This window comes from Rhipicephalus sanguineus, chromosome 10 (genome assembly GCF_013339695.2).
Source record: "Rhipicephalus sanguineus isolate Rsan-2018 chromosome 10, BIME_Rsan_1.4, whole genome shotgun sequence".
In the NCBI taxonomy this organism is placed as follows: domain Eukaryota; kingdom Metazoa; phylum Arthropoda; class Arachnida; order Ixodida; family Ixodidae; genus Rhipicephalus; species Rhipicephalus sanguineus.
In genome coordinates, this window is record NC_051185.1 from 142,993,041 (window position 1) to 143,015,458 (window position 22,418).

Below are 22,418 nucleotides of genomic sequence, written 5' to 3' on the forward strand. Positions count from 1 at the left end.
AAATACCCGTTCGCTTGTTCGCGTTATGTGCATGTTTGCGTGTGCTTGTTTTGCTGTTCAAGTGACGTGCTGCTGACTGTCGCATCCAGCATGGAATACTGCATGCTCAGAGTGCATTTATTGCAAAAGACTATGCGCTTCACCCCGAGGCGTGGACGTTTACGTCTGCAGCGCCTACACGAAGCGCACTAGAGCGAAGACACAGTTCGCACTACAGTGTGGGATATTCTGCTTGCGTCAGGTAAGCTATCGCTATGGAAGAGCTTAGTTAGTCTCGGTACTCTTTGTTAAGAGGTAGTTTAAGAATTGGTACACAAAAATTTTCGTTAGCATGTTGCCACTGCGCATGCGTCATACGCTAACCTCTTTGGTAGGCACGTTATATTTCGATTAGAGTACCCAAGCAAGGCAAACCGTACAAATCAAACCACCTGTTAGCGTACGCACCCGAGCAACACAAACCCTACGAACCCTCTTCTGAAGCTCGCGGTCTTGAAAAGGATAGTGCATTCCCAGGATTATGTTGTCGCGGTTACTTGCACCCGTTCTTCACCACATTAAACTTCTCTAACCGTTGATGTGACAAGCGATAGGCTGATTTTTCAGCGGTGTTACACGTTGAATGTGTTCTCTGGCTTGGAAGTCTACCGGTTTTAGGTTCTCAAAACAAAAGTCAACACGTTCTGCTTTTCAAAGCGCTCGTTACAGTGTTATGATGCTACGACAGGTGCGCGGAACTGCTGAAGCTGCTTGTTGCGGTTAGAAAACGTGAACCCAGCCGTGAAGGCGGAAGCCAAAGGCTTCTCCCAGGAAGGAAGTGTCTAGCGACACGACCACACGTAACGATAACAAACTGAAGAAGTTACATACTAGAATAATATTTTAAAACAATATATGTAGCCTGTAACCCCTGCCGTTTCTGTTTGGTGGCGCAACGGGCTAACGCAAGGCGAAAGCCTTAAAAAAAAAAAAAACTCCTTATGGGAAGGATCACGTGGCAAAAATCTGGCGCGTACTACAAAAAAAAAAAAAGCAAAAAGGCGGCGTTCGCGTGACTCGACCGAATGATCACCCGCGCGCTTCGTGTGTAGAGGCGTGCGAGCTGCGCTTTCACTTCGTCTTTGCGGCGTTCGCGTAACTAAAAAGAATTTAAGAAAAAAATTGGCCGCGTATCTGCGTGCTTCGCTGCAAATGTCGTCTAAAGACGATAGAAGAGGCGCTGCGTGAGATATGGACGCCATCTGGCCAGTGTTGGCGGTAACGCGTTACAAGTAACGGCGTTACCGGTAACGCGTTACTTTTTTCGGTAACTTAGTAACGTACTCGTTACAATTTAGAAACTGTAACGGGTAACGTACTTACGTTAACATTTTCCGGTAACGTGTGGTGTCACGTTACTCGTTACTGTTTCATCCTGGGGGTGCCGTTTTCTCAGAGCTCGCCCCGACAAATTCTTTTGTCGCAGCGTCGGACTGCTGTCGGCCTGCCAGGCATTGACCGAGAAAGCGCGGGCGGAATCGCTTTTTTTTTTTGTGGAAGTTTTGGAGACCAATTTCTTAAGACGCGCCGACTCCTTGTGTGGAGGTTTGGGCCATCGCCATACAAAGCTTGATGAAAGCCGCATAATTCGCCATGAGAAACTGTACGGACATGCTTCTCGTGGAAGTGGATGTAGCAGATGGATTGCTGGCACCTGCGCCTTTTCGTGCCCAAACGACAGGCCGTCCGAAGAGAAAGAGCAAGGGCTGGTTTACTCCATACCACGTGCTGATCGTGAAATGTTTTACGTGGGGGAAAGGAAGAACTCCCCCGAGAGGCTGCGACAACATAAAAACGATGTCCGCAAGTTTGCATGACAAAGGAGTACACTCGCTGAGCATAGCATGGTAAACGACCACCGCATCGAATTCGACAACTCCCGCGTTGTCGGCTTAAGCGGCTTTCTGTGGAATTCTGGCCCATCCAGGCGACAGCCGGTAATGTCAACCGATCTACAGGTGCGCTGCCGATCGAGAGTCGGCCTTATTGTGGAGAATAGGCGTGACCCCCAGCTGGAAGAAAAACCCTGAGAAAGAATGCGAGCGGGACGCGAAACGTAGAATTTTTTCTTGTAACGCAAAAAAAAATCTTTTTTTTACTCACTAGCCTTAATACCGCTTTCTCACGAACAGCCTTAAACCGCGATTAAGCTAACTACGGTTACGGCTAACCACGGTTGCAGGTAGCTACGCGGCAAACATTACCGCAGTTAGTGTACTAATCGTGGTTATTCCAAACGGTTATTCCACGAGAGATCGACACGGATCCGAAAATAGATATTTTAGATTTGATTGAGTATTTTATATTTTATGCATGTCCCATGCCAGTAGCCCGAAAAGGAACTTAATTTCCTATTAACTGCATAATTTACGAGGGAAAAAATATCAAACGCATTCAATACGGAGGGACCAATTTCATTACCTGTCGTTCTCCAAAGTTCACGACATTGTAAAACACAAATATTATCGTTACAAAGAAGATATTTTATGTATCAAATGTATGCGCAACAAAGAGTAAAGTAACATTGTTTGAAACTTGTAGAGCTAAGGAAACTGTTTTTGAAAAATGTCTAAATATGCGACATTTTATAGTAGCTACAAAGTTGATAAGGCTTATCAACTATGTTTTAAAAATAAATTTTGCTTTTTCTATCTGCAAATGCAGCGAAGTTTCTGGTTATTGAACTCCTGAGCGAGTGAGGCTGATCTTGAACACCCTCACATAAACGCTCGCAATTTTTGCGGTAATTATACAGGTTAAAGTGAACAAAAAATGTTTATGCACACATATTTTTTACGGGACTAGCCCATTTAAGCATTTCTTTACTACTACAAAATTCGCGCATCTATTTTGCTAGCAGAAGCACACCATCAGAATTATTGCAAATTTCTTGAGATTTCATTGATGCTTTCTTTGCGAATAGCGTTGATGATTGAATCTCATATTCTGTATAATGTCACATTGAGAAAAATGGCTTCACCATGTGTCAGAGTCAGAAGCCATCACACGTAACTCTATATATACACGCAACTTTAGGCCACTATACCATTGCTAACGGCCCGTACATTTGTGAAAGTAATACTCGTTAAACCAGCATTTTGGGTGTATTCGTTGTTTGCGTTAGAAGTTTTATGTGAAACATAAATTTCAGATTTAAATTATTGTTATTTTGGGTTCCTGCAGCAAAGACACATCGAATAAAATTTATGATTGTGGAGTAACGGCAGAGGTAACGTCCGTTACTTTTTTTCGGTAACGGTAACGCGTTACATTTTTTGTAGGTAACGTAGGGCGGTAACGCGTTCCTTTTTTTATAGTGTAACGAGTAACGTATTTAGTTACTTTTTTCCAGTAACGCCTACAACACTGCATCTGGCAATACGTCGGGAAACATGAGTGCTGTGTTGCGGGCTGGTAGTCCAGGCGCAGCAGCAGGCGAAGACCGGCGGTGACCAACGCGACCGGCGGGGACGCCAGCCAGCCCGAACACGCAGTTTGGCGCGAAGCGCCGAAGCAGAAAAAACGTCCGCACTCAACGAGTACTCTCCACACACACTTTTATTTACACGTCGCCGGGGTAAAACAGGAATGCCAGAGCGGCGCCCCATGGCATTCGTACAGTGCAATACTGAACCGAAACCGAAACACAACAATGAGCTCGTGCAGAGGGCACGGAGGAAGGCAAGTTTCAGCGCAGCTTAAGAAACTAGGGTCTCTAGAATTACGTATCTATGTATTTTCAATTAAAGGAACACACCACCTAATACTTACCTAGGGATGTTGCGCCTCAGATATGCGTAATGTTTGCTTTTTGATCAACAATGTACACAAGTATGAATCTAGTTAGCTGATCAAGATGGCTGGCCATTAGGCAAGTGGTTCAACTTTGGCCGGGTGGCTGAATCGAGTGACGTGCCGACAAACAGAAAGACAGACCAAAATTTCTGCGTTCAAGTTCTCCAAGAAAGACTATCGTCTTTAATAAACACTGCGGGATCGCGTGCCTCACTTCGTCTTAGCGAAAACCGAAACGATAAAAAAGACCATCCCCTGGCGCAGCAGAAATCATGGAAAGCTTCTGCGGTTCGGCGCAGACTGCTAGGAGAGAAAAGATCCAGCTACATGCCGCACTAATTCTGCTCTAGTCTAGAGCTAATTCTGCGGTTAATGTAGCGCTAATGTCGTCCTTTTATAGGACCCGATGTAGTTCTAAATCCTGCGCTTAATGCAGCTCCACTACCGTGAGACCTGAGGAAGTGCGTAGCATGGGCAACACAGTGATTCCCTTGGAAATCGCGCTCTTGCCAGTCTCGGAAATCGCGCGCTCGCCGGGGAGGTGGCGCCCTCTCTTGCCCGGCGCAGGTATCAGCCGGGTCTTTCAGAAGCGTTTTTCGCGATTTGAGGTAAATTAGTGCGACTAATTGGTTATTTTTGTAGTTTTTGTTATTTTAGACCTTGTTAGTTTATTTTCCACCAGTTTTGAGTATATTTAGCCTTGTTTTAAGCCTGTATTGACCACTGTGTGACCATGCCACTTGAGACAGTGGATGGATGACAAGCTGGGCCCCTAAAGTGCTACATACTTAAAAAGCGGCATTCGGGGGACTCGGCTTACTGACATCTAGGGGAGCAAAAGACATGTAAAAAGGGAGTGAAAACGTGACTTTCGCATATATATATACATGATCTAGCATATTGAGCGAGCAGTGACCCACGAAACACAGAACCTCTATAAAACGTCCTTAAAATGTTTAAAACCTCTATAAACCTCTATAAAACGTTTTATAAAAGTTTCGTGTTTCGTGGGGAGTTAATTACTGAACGTTGGCCATTGATATAACATGCACGATAAAAATAGCCACGCCACATGGGTTTCGCCTTCGAGTAGTCTTAGGCAAATGCATATGAGAAGCTGCGAGAGTTTTCCTCAGAAGGCTTTGGGTGTAGGCCAGTTGGTGATTCATGATTAGCAAAGGTAATCGCGAAAGCATATGGTACACACACAAAAGGAGACGACACGAAGCGGTACTGACAACTGTTAGTTTAATGAGACAATGCCGAGCTTGTGCAGATCAGAAACGCTTGTGCGCCATAAAACAACAAAATAAGATTATAAAAAACACAGGGCAACCTTCAACATTTCAGAAGGGAGAAAGAACGTTTGGGCGTACTGGTAGTTCATCGTACTACAGGAACCATAGACGTCAGACTCTGCCCAGGTGGCGCTGCGAAAAACGCCGCCACCAGCACCCTCATCGCAGCCCCAGTGCTAACTGGGTAGTGCAAAGGGAGCTGTCCACAAGCATATGTGTATATGCCACAATAGAACCTTTCTTTTTTGTTGGTGTTGAGGCACGGTATCCTGCAAATCAAAGACCGGGACTGCTTCTTCCGCCAATCCAACTTCAAAAAAGTAGGACGCTTATCAAAGTGAACTGCGGGTACAATGCAAAAGAAGTTTGTTATTTCGGTGTGCTGCAACTCGCAAGCACAAGCGAGCATCACACGACATTGAGTTCAAGGCAAGCCCTCCGACGTCCGTTCCCTCGCGCTGAAATGCGTTAAATTTGGGCATATACATAACGTCAGAGTGATTAAATACGTACACGATGAATTTACTTATCTTACGATCAATTGTACAAAGCTTGCTTTGTCAGGGACGAATGGTCCCAGCAATGTTTGCCTTTTCAGTTGCATTCTCCCTTCATCTCTTGCTTCCTGTGCGTTGGACTGTTTTATTACGCATCCTTGAATTTTCTCTTGATGGCTGTCTTCCATTTGTATATTCCGCAAATAGGGATACGTGCGTGTCCACTTTCGCGAGTACAACCAAAGGCAAAACCGTGGCTTCTGAGATTAGCTCCGGTAATCACGGAGGCCATGGGCAAAACAAACCTGAAGGTGGTCACAAAACATTTTGCGATTTACTTGTATGAGGCACGTGTTATTATTTTCTAGTTAAAGCGGGAACTCTGAGCCTTCAAAACGTGCGGGCACGATGGTGTGTGGTGATGACCAACTCGGATTATGGGAGGTTGTGGCGTGCGTGTTTTTCACGTGCCTTCAGTCTGCCTCTAGCTGCTCACAAAGGATAAAAACCAGCGGAAAACACAGGACACAGCGAAAAGAAGTCGACGGGACAAGCTGGCACTTACAACTGAACATGAAACCGCACTTGAAAGGCCATGCTTCGCCTAAAACGAAGTATGGTTTAGGCGAAGCATGGTTGCTCACACATGCACAAAGTGGTTGCCGGTGGGTTTAAATAAGCCTTTCAAGCACGGTTTTCTGTTCAGTTGTAAGTGCCAGCTTGTCCCGTCGACTTCTTTTCGCTGTGTCCTGTGTTTTCCGCTGGTTTTTATCCTTTGTGAATATATACCAACTATCTCAGTTCAACGCCTTGGTCTAGCTGCTCACTCCGTGTTACATGGCGCGCACCGTGGTCAAAGGCTCTGCCGAGCTTCATAGTCAAAGTTACCACGGTTCTTCGTCAGAGCTACATAAAACAAGCAGAGCCACACTATCACACTTTCTCATGCGACCGGCTGTGGAGAACGTGAGTAATTTCGTATGACGGCTATGGAAATCGACAAAACTGAACATTGTTGTTCAGTCCTTTGCGTTCGTGGTAATTCACAACGCAACAGTAGCGTTGATTGCGGCGTTTCTTCGTAGCGCGTGGAGCTTTCGCATCTGCTTTTGTTTTCGCTGTCGTTCAGCTGAGTGATCCAGCAAGCACTTCATGGCGGTTTGGTGGTGCATTCGACGAGCGGAGAGAAATTCATGGCTCTCTTTCTGAGTGTTATATGCGCAAACACATGCAATATTAAGCTCAATCGTTGTTTCACACTCGCTGGTTGCATCTGGTTCTACTGCAAACTTTGCAAGGGAGTCGGACTTTGCACTACCCAATACTGCTCCAACAGGTGGCGCTACGCGTCTTGCGAAACTCCAGAGTCTGGTGTCCATAGCGCGCAACACGAGCCCAAGACAAGATGAAAACAGGACAAGCGCTTACTGTCAGCAAAGGCAGCGTGAGAAACCAAAGAAAACAGATCTAAAGGAGCAGCAGAAGAAAGGCCCAAGTCATTAGAAATATACTTCAGAAGGGAGGATGCTTGGGCATGCACTTCAGCTATGGTTTCTGAAGTTTCCCATCCTGCCTCTGGCAATAATGACACGTGCAAAATAGAGTGCCAAAGGTACACTGCGAAGCAGCAATGGGTATTACTGGCCCCCTCAGTGACATGGGCCGACCACTGTCTCTGGCAAGTCAGATGTGCATCGCGAACAACACACTGGCGTTAACTTTAACAACTTCTTATCGCTACGTCTGGACTTAACGCTGGACACAACCTTCAAGGAAACCAGGTGTTGCAAACTGATGGAAATTGCAGTCCGGTGTGATGGATGGGGGTAGAAAGATACAGTTGAAACAGCGGCATGATGGTCTACCTTTCCTTTGCGAACGGGAAACTTGCCTATATGTCCTTTTCAATAGCAAAACTGCGGGGATGTCTTGAGAGAGAAAAAAACTTGCTTTGCATGTTATGTCGCCGAAACAAAAAGGGATGTCGAATACATTAAAGTAACATGAGTGGAAAAGCTCACTTTAATGCATTCACCAAAGATGACTCAAAGGGGAAAGCCATCTGGTGTCGCTATTTTACCACATCATCCTCATCGGAGCATGAGAGGTTACATGAGCTTTTGTACTGCATGCTGCGTTTTCAAGGCCAGCATCTAATGAGGCACTTAAAGGCCAACAGAGAGATTTCTTTACCATGTCTGTAGTCAGATGCAACATTTCAACTCTGTGGCATTTCCTCCTCAAAGGCAGATGGACACAAGCCTGCAACAATAGGCACATGCTCCAGACTGACGTCATGAGCTGTACTGTAGGAGAACATTGCCGAGTGCACGAGCAGGACTATTTCTTTAGTCATCAATGCGATACACTGTCGCGCTTAGGTCATTTAGGCTAGGCCTCTCTCTACCTCTTCAGCTATAGCCGACCATAAGTAATGGCATTTCTCGGGCTGTGTTCTGAAACGATCGCGTAAGGCGACATTCACCAACTTGTCGCCTATGGTATGTGCTGATTGACTATTTAGCAAAACCGGAAAAAGAAGGGCACCATCTGGTATTTCCGTCAACATCACGGTGCTCTATGATGCTCTTGACATGTCTGGAATAAATGAACACACCTTATCATCGTCGTTTGGTGGTAAAGTCGAGCATTTCAGCGACATACATGGTAGCTTTGGTGGGTGTGCCCCATACACGGTAGCCTTGGGGGGTGTGCGCAGCATTTTTTACGCTAAAGCTTTCAGTGAGCATTACCGTGGCGTGTTTTCAGTAATTGTTGTTTTTCGAGCGCCTGTTTTTTTGTGGTTTGAATGTGCCAGCAGCTTGAACCATGTGTTGCTCGCATGGTTTATTGTGCGCTGGTAAGATGCTGAGATGTTGAGACGATGTCGGTGCAGCAGCACACCACAGCTGAACTCTTTGAGTATGCAGTGTTAAACTCTCAGCAAAAATACACTTCACACATGGTTGCACTCCTTAAATAATATATGGTGCTTTCAACAATCACACAAGAAACGTTTTAAGCACTTTCAACAGTTCTTATATCTCAAGTAGCCAGAGCCAAACCTGGTCACTGCGTAGAAGCCAGCATAAGCTCAAAAGTGCCACACTCGGGTTGCTCTGCACTTGTACAGTGCGCTCATCCTCTTGTTTTGAGACGTCCGAACCACGACCTACTGTACTCCTGACCTGCCCAGATGTCCCCTCTCCAGCGCCCACGTTCTAGTTCACACCTCCTGCCTCTAGGGACGTAACCTATGAGCGTTGTGGCACTAGTCAGCACCTGTTCACTGATGTCTGCTTTAACGATCGTGGTGAAGTTTTGCCAGCACAGAGTGCTCATATCATGTAATTATTGTGCATAAGTGTAAAATACTTCGGAAATAAAAATACGAAAAGTGATTTATAATTTTTTTGCATTTAAAAGGACACAGCCGTCCTACACTATGCAAGTCTATGGCTTCTCACGTTAGTCAGCCAGTGTGCAGTAAATACTTAACCGCACTGAATAGCTTACTTGGCCCTCCATCTAAGTTTGCAGAAACAGCCACATAATGCCGGCAGTTCGTCACAGAGTAGCAGACAAACAGGTTATAGGAAGCGCCACCAATGGCAAGCGGTTGAACGATAGCGGGGACGCACGCTCCCATAGGACCCCCGCTATCTCAGGTCAGGAGTACAGTAGGTCGTAGTCCAACCACCAATGGCCAATGTAACAATGATGTCGCAAGCAAGTAGGTGATTCAACTATTGAACACACCAGGCTATGCGTCACGTCACGCAAGGCAACACTGTCGCCTTTTGCGATAGTTTCAGAATACGGCCCCTGTGTTCCTGAGACGCTTCCGTCACACGCCTGATAGAAGAAATGACCAGCAAATACTAGGTCACTAGTAGCACATCACCAGGTCTTCATGCAATCCCAATCATGTTAATAGAGAAATTGGGTCCAAAGTCTGAGCATTTGCTATAAGAGTCAGTGAGCAAAATAATGGATGGGGACTAAGCAGGATCAGCGTGACAAGGCAGAAAACTGGGCAAGTTGGTATGTATTCATTGTCATAGGAGTGCGCACAGTGGGGGCAGGGGGGGGCGGCCGCCCCCCCTAATCATCCAGGAGGGGGGGCGCAAAATCTGCTCCGTACATTGACCCTTCAAGTCACCTAAGAGGGGGGGGGGGGCAAAATCTGCCCCATACATGGACTTAGTAGGGTGGGGGGGGGGGGGGGCGCTGCGATGAACCTTCGCCCCCCCCCTAATGAGGAACCCTGCGCACGCCTATGTTCATTGTTACCAGAGAGCGTGCACTGACGACGGAGGCGAAGAGAGAACAACACGACACAAGCGCTCACAATCAGGATCAGCATGTATGAGTAGGGCCGACCTAAGTGGCTTTCCCTGAATATCTCCTTGTGACCCTCCATCTCATTTGGCTGGATATCTGCCACTGTCGACACGTAGTAGACAGAGCTGAACGAACAGATTGATTTGGGAATGATTCTTTGAAATAGCTTTCACTCATAATTGACGCATAGTAAAAAGCCCTCTTGGTTGGGCAAAGCTTTTAGGGGTGAACAAGCATTGAGGAAAGCAGAGGTGAGGGCACATTTGAAGAGAGTGAAAAGGAGAATTATGTTATTACTGCTAGACACCATCTACTCGCTGATGACTCCTGGTAACACCATAAGTACATAAACTCCAGTGGGGTATATTTAATACAGCTCTTTAAGCCAACCTGGATCTTCTCCTATGGCCTGAAGTATTCCACCTAACCTATTCGTAGATGGACTGTATTATTTTCTCTTACCTCTTAGGCAAGCAGGTAATGCAGGCCTGTGCATACATGTTGCTATTGAGGGAGACTTGTAGCTGTGTTTTTTCAGCTGTCGCTCATTATACGTAGTGCCGCTTTCTTTGCTGCAACACATGCATCAGCGTTACTAGCTATGGTGGCTTTTGCCTGTTGCACAAAGTATTTTACATGTGCATGAATTTGCCAAGCTTTGTGGTAGCGGCAGCACTGCTCTTAGGTGACAGAGAAGCGGGACGTGCGCAACACTTTCGCTCGTTATCGTGATGGGACCTCTTGATAGTTTTGCTTGAAGCTTTTTTTACAACTGGTAAATCTTATCTGTGTGCAAGCAGCTGACTTGTACATCATTTTGCATACGTGGCTTACGAATAGTATGGTCGGGTACAACTTGAGAGGCCCCGCCCAGATGACTGAGGCGTGGCAGCCAATCACCTCCACATAAAGAAATAGCCCCGCTCATGCACTCGGCAAGGTTCTCGAGTTGTCCGGCTCACGACGTCAGTCTGCAGTTCACTCATTGGTGCAGGCTTGTGTGTATCCGCCTTTGAGGAGAAGATGCGGCGGGCTTCTAAAGTTGTATCCGGCTATAGTGGTGCCTAAAGTGGGGATTTGTAATGAGTGCATTGATTGCTGAACTTTGGTTCCCTCGTAGTAATACTGTTTCTTCTTCTTGACTCGCAGGCACAGTAGCTGGAACTGGGCCTGGCAACGATTGTTTCTTCTGGGTTGGACGATAAGTCGCACTGATGACAGATTCGAGACAGACAAGATCCGGCCATGCTAATGCAACTTTGTTTTGCTAAGTTTGAGATCAAACAGCACTCTTCAACACATAGCTTGTGGGAGGAAGAGGTGTACTGGTGCGGCTTGTTCTGTTACACCAGGCACGTGACATAGCACACGCAAGACTTCATGGCAGAGAGAAGTCTTTCTCAAGGGCGACACATGCTGGGCCATCTCCATGCAGAAGGCACACTGTCATCAGAATCCCACCAACAAGCACTGTCGTGATCCTAGTCGGAATTTTTGCAGTGTGGTGCATACCTTGAGTGCTGGCTTTTTTTTTTGTTAATTGTATTGTGAAGTACAGTGCAATTTTATTGTGAACATATGCTTTTGTCTTGAGAGCCAGCTGTGTTTTTGTAAATTGATAGCTTAAAGCAGGTGCGACTGTTACAAGCTGTCACATATGATGCAAAAGCTCTGTTGTGGTTGTGTTGAGCAACCTTCTGCTTTTCTTGCACCATGGTTATTGGTGTCATATTTCATCTCAAGTGTCGTACTGAAACATCCCAACTTCACGCTAACTGCTAAAAGAATATTCTATGAACTTTCTCAACGGATCTAAAAAAATATAATAATAAAAATAATTGTTGGCATTTAACATCCCAAAACCACGATATGATTATGAGAGACCTTGTCTGATTATGAAAAACCACGATATGATCATGAGAGACCTTTTGTAGAGAGAACCTTTATGCCCAGTAACTGTCAGTATCGATATGTTCGTACATCGCTAGCGTGAGGTTGTGTCAAATGGTGCTGGTTAAGCAGGAAGGAAAAATTACTTAATGTGAGTACCTTTTGAAAGAGGCCCCATGCTTGATAACATAAAATGTGCTGAAACAACTGCCACGAACAGTCATTTCAGCGCAACATCTGACATAATGCACAGGTTGCATGAAATTGATTTTCTATGCCTGAATATTTTTCTAAACCTTTTGCAAACTGCTCACTGTCATTAAAGCTAAACCATGGCGAAAGAAAATTACCTCCTTGATATTTAAAGCTAAATGTTGTCAAAGCACATTTCTGCCAATAAAAATGCAAGAGTTTGCTAGGTCAACTGACAAAAGCTACTGAATTGGGAACATCAATGGACTTTTAAAGCTTGAATGTAGCACAATTTTTTACATGTTCAGTACATAAGAGCTTTGGAATAGGTCATGCAGTCACTTTTTATTTGGAAGTGAAATTTGAAAGTGGTTGGATGTAATCAAAGGAACAAAGTGGTTCTATAGTTTAAAGCAAGGTTTTCTCAGTTGTATTTGTCAGAAAATTGAAACAACGAAATTTACTTTAAGATAATGTGGGGAAAAGCTTGGCTGCGTATGTAGCTGGTGCTGGATAGAGTGAACTCAGAACAAGCTGAGTAGAACAGTTGCATGATTGTGCTTTCTACGTGAACACGTCTTTTATTGTAACATGAGTGAGTGCATTTTTAATTTCATTCTGCTGGGTGCATACATGTTTGGTGTCTTTGTGTGATGAGTTTGCACTTGAAAGTGCAAGTTTTCTTCCCACTGCATCTTGCTTGTTCTTATTGAGATAGAAGAATAATTTATGTCCAAATTGATTCATTCTTTCACTTTATCGTCCCTTTAAGGCCGCACGCTAAAACAGTTCGCACTGAGGAACATTCACTGCTGGTAAAACAGTTCAGGATTTTGGAAACGACTGAAATATAAACTGCAGTTTGATGGAAGAGGAAAGGAAATGCTATGAGACAAGTAATTGCACAATTTTGAGAGAATGAGTAACATAATTGTCTCGGTGAGCAAAAGAGCAATATCTCGCTGCTGGGCCCTTAGTTGTCAACTTCTTTCACCGGCCACTGCCTCCGTCATGAGCCTCAGTCCTTGCTTCTGATGGAAAAAGTTTGTGCTAAAATGTTTCACGCTATTGTCTCGTCATTTTGCAGGGACGTTATGAACTGGATATACGTACTGTAGTCTGTTACAATCTAAGAAAAATGTCAGCTCTGCCCACAGCCATCGCTGTCCCTCCTGCAGAGAATTTGCATAAATGCTACGTCCAATAGCATTTGCTCATGTTCGTGTTGTCAAGCACTTGTCGAGAGTTTCAGATGGTTATAGTTGACTTTCCCATACAGAGACATGTTTGTGTACCTAGTTTAAGCTCAGAAACTTGAATGTCCTGGTAAATTTCGTCAGGGGTTCTGACATCGCTGCTCTGCCAAACGTAATGTTTTAGGTAGTAACGACAAACCTTTAACTATTAATATGCATGGTATTTACACTAGCCGAGAAAAAGTATTTACAGTTTGAGTGGAAACCAGCCATCACGACTCTCTGTCACAGGTGAAGGGCAGGGGTGCTGTGATTCTTTGGGCAGAGCTCATATTTATGGTGAAAGCTGTTATGAGAACGCAACAACAGCCAATTTTGGTGCCATAGTTGTATGCCGCCGCCAGCACCACCGGTGTCTGTAACCGCTATCGCGCGAAATGACAAAAAATTATCTAGGATCGAGCGGGATTTGAACCCAGGCCCTCTGCGTGTAGGCGAGTATTCTACCACAGAGCCACACTGGTCCTTGAAACTCCTTCCCAAAAAGCCCCTATACAGGCGTCATGTCAAGTAAGGAATCACGTTAACAGATTTAATATAGCGTTGTAGAAGAGTAAAATAACAACCAGGCATCACACCATGCGAATTGCATAACGAGTAAGTGGTTTAAAACTTCCCACCCATAACAAAGGGCTCAGCCATAATTCTTCGTCATCATCAGCCGCAGCATAACAAAGTGCACATAATGCTTTGCAGATGTACAGCAGGTACCTCACTTCTCGGCAGAATGAAGAATGCCCTAGTGGGTGCTTTCCTCCTTCGTGAAAATTGTGATTTATGGCGTAGTGAGTGCCCTGCAAGTGTACTTGTAGTAGTTGCCGACGAGAATTTACAATGGGCTCTAGAAAGGCCGCTCTTCCAGCTTTCGCTACGACTGTGCCTGCATGTTTTGCGTAGGCCTGGCATTCTTTCTTAGGTTGTAACCGAGTATAGCATACTGAGAAGCCAGTCCTTTCAAATGGCTAATCGTTTTTGCAATTGTCATGTTTGCCTTATAGATTGGCTTAACGTGGCTTCTTCACTGCAGCACTGGTATTTGTCTTCCTCAGATGAAGCAGCATTGAGCAATACTGCCAAAGGTGCTCCACTCATGAAGTCACAGCCAGCAGATCTTCCTGAGGAGGCGGGTGATGTCGGACCGCGCAAGCAGCGTTTCTTCAAAGGCGGCCAAGAAAGCGGCTACCGGGTATGCGTGGCTGGGATGCAGAGGCCACCGCTCAACTGTGACCTCTGTCCTTGCAAGATGCGTTTTGACTCGCTTCGTGGATCACATGCAAACTCACAATGGTGAAAAACCCTTCAAGTGCATAAACTGTTTGGCCACGCTTGCCACGAGGAGGAGCTGTTGGGACCACATGATCAACCTCTGTTGCAGGAGGCCTCGTTGATGTGTTGTGTCGGTCTGTGCCTCCGGTAGGAGGGTGAAATATTCATCAACATGATAGCTGGTTGAGCTCACATGATTGCATTGCAGCAAACTGCACATTAAGATAAGATAAAGGTAACAGGCAGACACAGAGTTGCAGCTCAGGTTGAGAAAATTCAAAAAGAAAAACTACATGTGATAGTGTGTAGCCATTATTGTGTTCATACAATAATTGCTACAGGTGCAGGCGTACAGTACGGTCCACTATTAAAGAGAACACTCAAATGAGCGCCTTTCATATTCCTGGACCCCCTAAGTGCAAGCGGATGTGAAAACAATGTTTTTGCACCGCATTGGTTTGTCAAAAAGTCTGAACCGTCAACCACCAGTAGTCATGGGAATCTAAGCCCCTATGCTTTTGCAAGACAGTCATATCTGGACATGCCCTCCATGCAAGTGTTCCCATTAAAAGTGGACCCATCTGTACGTAAACGGGTCCAGTGGCATTTTGTCACACGCGGCATTAATTGTTTCCCTCTGCTTACCTCTTCGTAAGAAATAGTTCAGTGATTTCTTCGTAAGAAATACATCAATGATTCTAAACCCACTGAACATTCGTTCTTTGGGGCAGAACTGCTGCTGCGTCATTTCTGTGCGAATGTAATTTTTTTTGCATGCAGGAAAGACATTCCTTGTGCCATCTCAACCTGAGGTTAAACATTAAGGCTTTTACTGATGCATTGGAGAATGACCTTCACCCTTGTAGACTGTGCAGTCTGCTGTAAATTTCCAAAACAGAAAAAGCAATGAAAAGGAAAACCTTGCACAAACTTACCTGCATTAATGGCTTTGTCATCGAGCTGCTAAGCAAAGTCAGTGTTGAGGGTTCTGTTTCCGGCCACTTTGTCTTTGTTATGCAGAAAAAAGTGTAAAAACTGTCGTATAATGTGCTTCAGATGCTTGTCCTAGAAGTCTGTTTATAATCTGAAGCCTTCTACTATGGCATTGCTTTCAACCCAGTATGCAGCCTTCAGTTGTTTCACCCAATGCACTGTTTCTCAACCTTAAGGCTTTGCCAAGCAGTTTCCATTGCCTTTGGAAAAAAGTTAGTTGATTCCTTGTTCATAGGAATTGGTTTAATGCCGAAATGAAATGTTTCTTCACAGATGCAGTTGCATGTGGACTGTACATAAAGAAACAAGAATTATAACTGTACCAATTCACAGTATGTCCACTGGTAATTGGCCGGCATGGCATTGTCTGACAGGCATGCACCCACATTGACATCTAGTGGCAAGTCTCCATTCTTAAGACTAAAGTTGACAATCTTAATCGACTCCTTGTGGTAACTAATGTAATTCACACAGCACATGGGTTCCGGTGAGCTGCAGCAAAAAGTGTGTTCATCCAGAAACTCGCTTGTCAGGCTCGCAACTCTCTTCGGTGAAGGCGCAACCATTTTAGTCTAAATGCATAGTGTGTTTGGCAGCCAGTTGAAGTGAGACAAACTCAGCCACAGGAATGAAAAGGCACCACTTGTAATGTAAAATATTTCATTGTGTAGCTCTTACAAGAGCTTCTTGAAAGATAATTTTATCGCTGAGCTGGATAGTCTTGAGCATGGCTTTCAACCAGCACTTCATTTTGCTGCCAGTGATTCGTAATTTAGTTAGTGTAACCTTCAAATCGAAGTAGTAACCTTGATGAGTAGGCTAGCATAACATTGGTAGCTGCACAAATTACTTGTTATCTAGAGGCTGAACACCAAAATGATAGAAGCTACAACATAATTTATGTTGTTCCTAATGGAAAAAAATTGGTACGAGTAAAATATTCTTGGTACACAACTAGTGTGGTGCTGGATGTTTGTTTCGTGTGCCCATGCAAGATAGCCAGGTCTGTACTGATAGAAGATTAGAGCTGTTATTGTTTTTGTTAAAAAGACAATGTAGTTGAACTGAAATTTATCGGTTGCGGTCGCTTCATTGCGGCATTTGACGGAAATGCAAGTCTTGTAATGACAAGGCATTTTCAAATATTTTTAAATTTCTGAACAATGTACGAGTCGAATGTTTCTGTTTCTAGTTCAGTGCAGCTAGTGTTTTATGTTGACCTGATTTATTTCACTCAGTCCACCTTTAAATTAGCTATTAAATTATGTCTTTGTATTCTTTCGTGGTGCTTTCATTTTGTGTGTCTGGCCACTGTGTACTCTTTGCCACAACATATCATGGAATTACTGCTCCTCATAAGCATAACATAAACTGTTCCACCAGATATGCACGAGCGATGCGTTTTTGCCATGTATGTATTGTGTGGGATGAAGGAAATCTTAAATATGCACACGTAATGAATACTGGCTATTATGAAGGTTTCTTTGTGTTGTCTTTGAATTTGTTACGAAATAACTCGACTGTACGAGCGATAGGCTCTTCCAAATTGCCCTTACGATATGTGCCTGATGCTGAAGGCTGAAGGATTTCAATCTTTCGGGTCCAATCATGGATATGGTGTGTGGAGTTATTTTTCAGAAAAAAGTGCGATCCATTAATCTGAGAACATCGCTACATATGCTGTGCTTGAGCTTGTACAGGAAGGCACTTCTGTACTCGATTTGATATTGCATAAAGCTGTGAAACTGAGAATAGTACAAGAAATTGTGCATCTTGAGAGGGAGGCCTAACTTTGTGCAACCTTGTTTTATCTTGAGTGAGTGCTCTTCAAGAAGTGCAACTGAGCGGCATTACTCTTTTGGTAAGCCTAGTAACATGCTTTAATTTAGTGATGTATATGTGTAACTTTCACTGAGTAGCCTGGCTCTTTTGTTATGTGACTTTGAATGAAGGTACCAATGTTATTTCTCTCATGGTGGAGTGTTTTGTCTTTTTAAAATTCTTGCTGTTTTTGTTGTTGGCCGGTGTTTTAATTCGAGAAAACAGTTGTGACCCACGCTGTCTGTGGAGCATTCATTCACGCTTGTATTGCTACATTGTATTTTGAATTGAAAGTTGCAGCTTGTGTTATTTTGTCTTGTTCTCTGTCCAGCCTCTTGACACTGTTTTATCCCTGACATTCCTATGTTAACCAATCTATACGGCTACACTTAAACTATTGTTTACATTGTTTATCTGCAGGCACATTTCCTGCAGGCAGGAAATGTAGTCCACATGTGTGTGCCAGCTTGCTTCTTTAGCAACAATGAGCATGTTCATTTTCATTTCAGCAAGCAGAGCCATGTAACGTAGTGTCTAAGGCTCCAAAATGCATGTTTCATGAACATACTTATGGAGGGGTTCAGCAGCTGACATTGTTTCTGATACAAATGCTGTAGCACTACTGTGTATTTCCTGCGTCATTACAGATGACATAACTTAATGTGCATGCATCACTTTTCTAAACACACGTTTCCCCTCTATCCTATGCAGCACCTTCATCCTATCTTTCCTTCTCATTGAAGGTCGCTGCTCAGTCAATCTTCTCACTCGCAAAACAGATACATCAATAGAACGCATTTGCTTGTCTGTGTTTCGACAATGCCCAAGCTGACTTTGTGAATCAGGCCTTGGTTCTTCACACACCGGCCACGTCTGCGGGCCTTCACAATACTATTGCAAGTTTTTTGTTAACCATGCTCACTTGACTCTGCCTCTGTCCACTGCTCTTAGGACTCACCTGTGGCATCTGCTTGCTAGACAACAAAGTATCCTGCAATTTTTTGTCCTTTCTCCTTAACACTGTCTTCATTGTGCCTCTGGCTCAGTTGGAGTAGAATTTAAGCTGGCAGCTGCCCAGGAAGATGGCAATACATCTGCCTACTTAAGTGTTTGTAATGTGCCAACTGTAGGTTGATATGTGCTTGTAGCTCGGGTTTCCTTAGTTCATGCAGTTTGATTTAGTCATGTTATTGTAGTTTCTATTTAGGATACTGACATTTGTGTATCTAAGCACCGTCTTTGCTACACGAGTTGCCTCCTGATACTTTATTTCCCTATTATATCACATGCCGACCATGACTTCATTGATGGGATTGCTATAGGGGGTCTTTTTTTTTTTTACAAAAAGTGCTGGTACATCGTTCTGTGTGCCAAGTCCGTTATTAGGCCTTGTCATGCTTTCTGGTCAGGTCTTGTGGCTTAGTGATGGTCTTATGACTAATCATGAGAATGAATTAAACTTAAGTTAAATTGAGCAAACACGGGAGCCACATTGTATGCAATTGCATAAACTAAGAAAAAATTCTTTGTCTTGAATATGAGCTGACCACTAGCAGTGCCTCCTCTGACTATGTACCTGGAACATTGCTCTCTTTCCTATGAAAAGCATGCTACTCCATGTTGCGGCTGGGCACTGTGGGAGAGCGCTAGCCATCGCGTCTTGCAGCTGCCTCCAGCAGGTGCGATGCACTGCAGGCACAGAAGGAGAAAAGAATGGGCAATAAGCAGCAGAAGGAAGGGCAGCATGTTTGTTCCTGACATTGCAGGCATGTTATAGGAGGCAGTGCCAGTAGCACACAGACTTCTTTTATTTGACGTTAGAATAACTCCAGTGACTTTCAGCAACGTAGAGTCTGCCAAATCTTTTAACTGGCCTTGCGCAAGTGGTGACCTTTCTGTGTGTCAGCGCCATATGACTTAGCCAAGTTGCAAAATGGGCAAGGGTAAGCACATGCCCACAAAGCACGTGCAGCTGAGCCCATTTTCTGCTTGGCTGTTCTTACTTAAGGACATCATTCTATATCAGTGTGTTTCAGATTAACCATATTCTGCTTATCACATCAATGGGGGCATGTGGCATATCTCTAAATTTTATTTCCTTGATTGCTTGCTGCAACATTCATTTTCATTCGCCTACTCGCACTGCCTGTTTGTCTGCAGTGTGCTAATATGGGGTGACATCCATAAGAAGGAACAGCCTAGCAGATGATGGGCCCAGCTGAGCGCGCTTTGTGGGCATGCGCTTGTTTTTGCAACTTGGCTTCGTCATATGGTGCTGACATGCAAAAAAGTCGCCGCTCACGAGTCTACTTAGTCTGCCCAAAAGCTTGGCCCTTCCAGTATAACACTGGCATTCTCTCTCACCGCAGTTGCAACTGGACATGGCATTCGGCCCAAGAGCAGGTCGTCTCTCCGGATGTGGACTGCTAGGGAGAGTTACGAAGGGGATGTGGAGGTCGAAGGGGCCCGGCCGCGCAAGTTTCAACAAGTGTTTGGAAGCCCTTCCGTGGAAGGCGGTCCTGCCACTTGGGAAAAGAAGACGCGAAGGAGTTTGTTTCTCTGCGACCTCTGCCCTTACACCACTCGCCACAAGACCCACATGAGGGACCACATGCGAGTGCACAGCGGGGAGAAGCCCTTCAAATGCACCAAGTGCCCCGCCGCATTCACGCAGGCCACGAACTGCCGGCGCCACATACTGAGCCACTCGCGCCAGAAAACCCCGCGGACTTGATCATGCCTGTGTGCTCTCGCTTCTCGTGGTTGTTTGTGAGCACGTGCCACCCGCGTTTTGTGCTGATGTGTGGGAAAGAAGAGCATTTGTGAAGGTTCTCTGAACAGCACGCAAATGATCTGGAGCTCTTTTTTCAGGCAGGATGACGAAGGCATGCATGTAATGTACATGGGCGTTACTTTTTGTGGGTCCCACAAGGCGCAAAAGAATCTGAAACTGAATATTTGGCAAGTCACTTGATAGCACTGCTCTAGCTTGAATCAACAGGATGCGAGGGCATAAAACTGACACACAGAGGCTCTGTAGTTGCCATATTAATGCAAGTTACACTGCCTAGTCTTTTGGTCATCCTTGAGAATGAGTGTGACGTAGAGCACAGTGGTACACATTTTGTTCTTGTGTTGACCGCATTTGAGATACCGGCATTTGTTTGGTCAACTTCATTTTATGTGTTGTTTTGTCCTGTTGTTGTCATGCCAGAGTGCTAATATTTGAAGAGCAGTGGGTCAGCTGATCCATGAATTAGTTTGGTGGCGGTGTACCAGCTTTGCAAAAAATATGTGTGACTCTCTTGTGTTCTCTTTCTGCACTGCTCGCAACTGGCTTGCTGCTCTTGGTTTTGACTGCAGCAAGAAATCTTAGCTTGCTGATGTTTGGTGTCTTTTTGTCTTTTTTTTTTAATAGCTGTGCACAGCACAATATTCTTGTGGTTACATGTTGTAATGTTGCCACCAAGCACGGTGGTCGACCCTGTGAAATTTTTTGCAGAGAGCTATGTGGCGTTAAACGCCATTATGAAGAAGCAACACATTGATTTATTGTGCTGTGAATCAAATTTCCTCAATTCATGCTGGTTTTAAAAAATGCACGTATCTAGATCTGAAATTACTAAAGAATCCGAAATTGGATTAATGTTGATTCATGGTCCACTTGAGAAAATGAAACGTGAGATAATTTACACACACACTACCTGACTAAAAATTTTCGTGCAGTGCTTTCAGGATTTTATCTGAATTTGAGCTTTTCATGCAAGCCGTTTTCCTCTGCCTCAAACTCTATTTTATTTAACCCACTTAAATGGAATTGACATATTCTACAAGATGTAGCTCAGTGCCTCTGCGAAAGCAAAAATATTCAAGAAAACAGTATGTATCTATGCTAAGCAGGCCTGTAAACAGGGGGGGGGGGGGGGGGCACCCCCCCCCCAATTTTGAAGCAGGTGTTTTTACCAAAAATAATGAAAATAGGTGTTTTTCTCAAAATAGTCAAGGTTTTCAGCAAGTGGGCCCCCCCTGAAAAAAATTTCCTGGCTACGGGCTTGATGCTAATAAAAGTAGCAGATGAACACACGAGTGATATTAGGCATCAGTTTTGCTGTGACCATTGATGCTGCAGTTGAGGCTTGATTCATTTACAACATTTCTTAATGGATCCTCCTCGCAATGCTGTGTCATAGAAACCTGATTTGCTGCACTGATCAATCTTTGGCAATGGTGTCTGCAGTGTGTTGTGCCGATGTTTGTTGGGAAAAAGAGTGGGAAATTTGAGAGAACACATGTTCTGTGCATCACGCAGTCAGAAAAGATAAGTAAACAGGAAAGCTTTCAAGGTGGGGACCGTGTCAGAAAGCTTTCGGCTACATTATGGTAGAAGGCAGAAGACGGCTGAGGCTCTTGCGGAACGATATCGTCTGCAAAAGTTGACTTACTTCCTTGAACCATTGCCTTATGACATTGGTTCAAGGCTTATCAGTTTCAATAATAATAATTTTGGAGGTTTAACGTCCAAAAACCATGATATGTTGGTTTCAAGAGCCATTGTGGTAGCTTAGCAAGCAAGTCTCTCACTGCTAAGATCGAGGGTGCCGCCTCCGACTTCCAGTAACGGCAGTCACATTTCAGTGGGGTTGGGTTAAAATGAAAGAACACCCTTGTAAATAAGCTTTTGTGCCTGTTAAAGAGCCTTAGGTAGTAAATTAAAAGGACATTCTTCACAACAGCCTGACTCATAGTTGTATTGTACGGCATAATATACTTTTTTTATCGTAGCTTGATTGTGTGAAATGGGAAGCCCAAAAAATTCTTCGTCTTGGCTCACATGTTGCAAAGTGAAATGCTTGCTCTTGCTTCAGTATTCTTCAGTGATGTGGGCATGCTGCTTTCCTGTCAGGAGTTGCTGAACTTTAGCATAAATTTCATGTTGCTCAGCAAAAAAAGAAACTGAAAACTCTCAAAACTCGCAAAAGGTGATTTCATCTAAAGAAAATGCATAGAACGTGTACAGAGTTTTTAAT

General features: G+C 44.4%; 1 protein-coding gene and 1 long non-coding RNA gene across 2 annotated transcripts; both read left to right on the forward strand.

Moving 5' to 3' along the window:
• Positions 1–13,307, forward strand: LOC125760117 (uncharacterized). The gene is made up of 3 exons (XR_007417782.1): positions 1–241; positions 11,123–11,520; positions 11,596–13,307. It is a non-coding gene; the product is annotated as an uncharacterized LOC125760117 (long non-coding RNA).
• Positions 13,308–13,814: 507 nt separating this feature from the next.
• On the forward strand, positions 13,815–20,125 carry LOC125760317 (zinc finger protein 513-like). Its single transcript, XM_049420208.1, has 3 exons — positions 13,815–13,821; positions 14,310–14,534; positions 19,761–20,125. The coding sequence occupies exons 1-3, from the start codon at positions 13,815–13,817 to the stop codon at positions 20,123–20,125; spliced, it is 597 nt and encodes a 198-aa protein (XP_049276165.1).
• Positions 20,126–22,418: the final 2,293 nt, after the last annotated feature.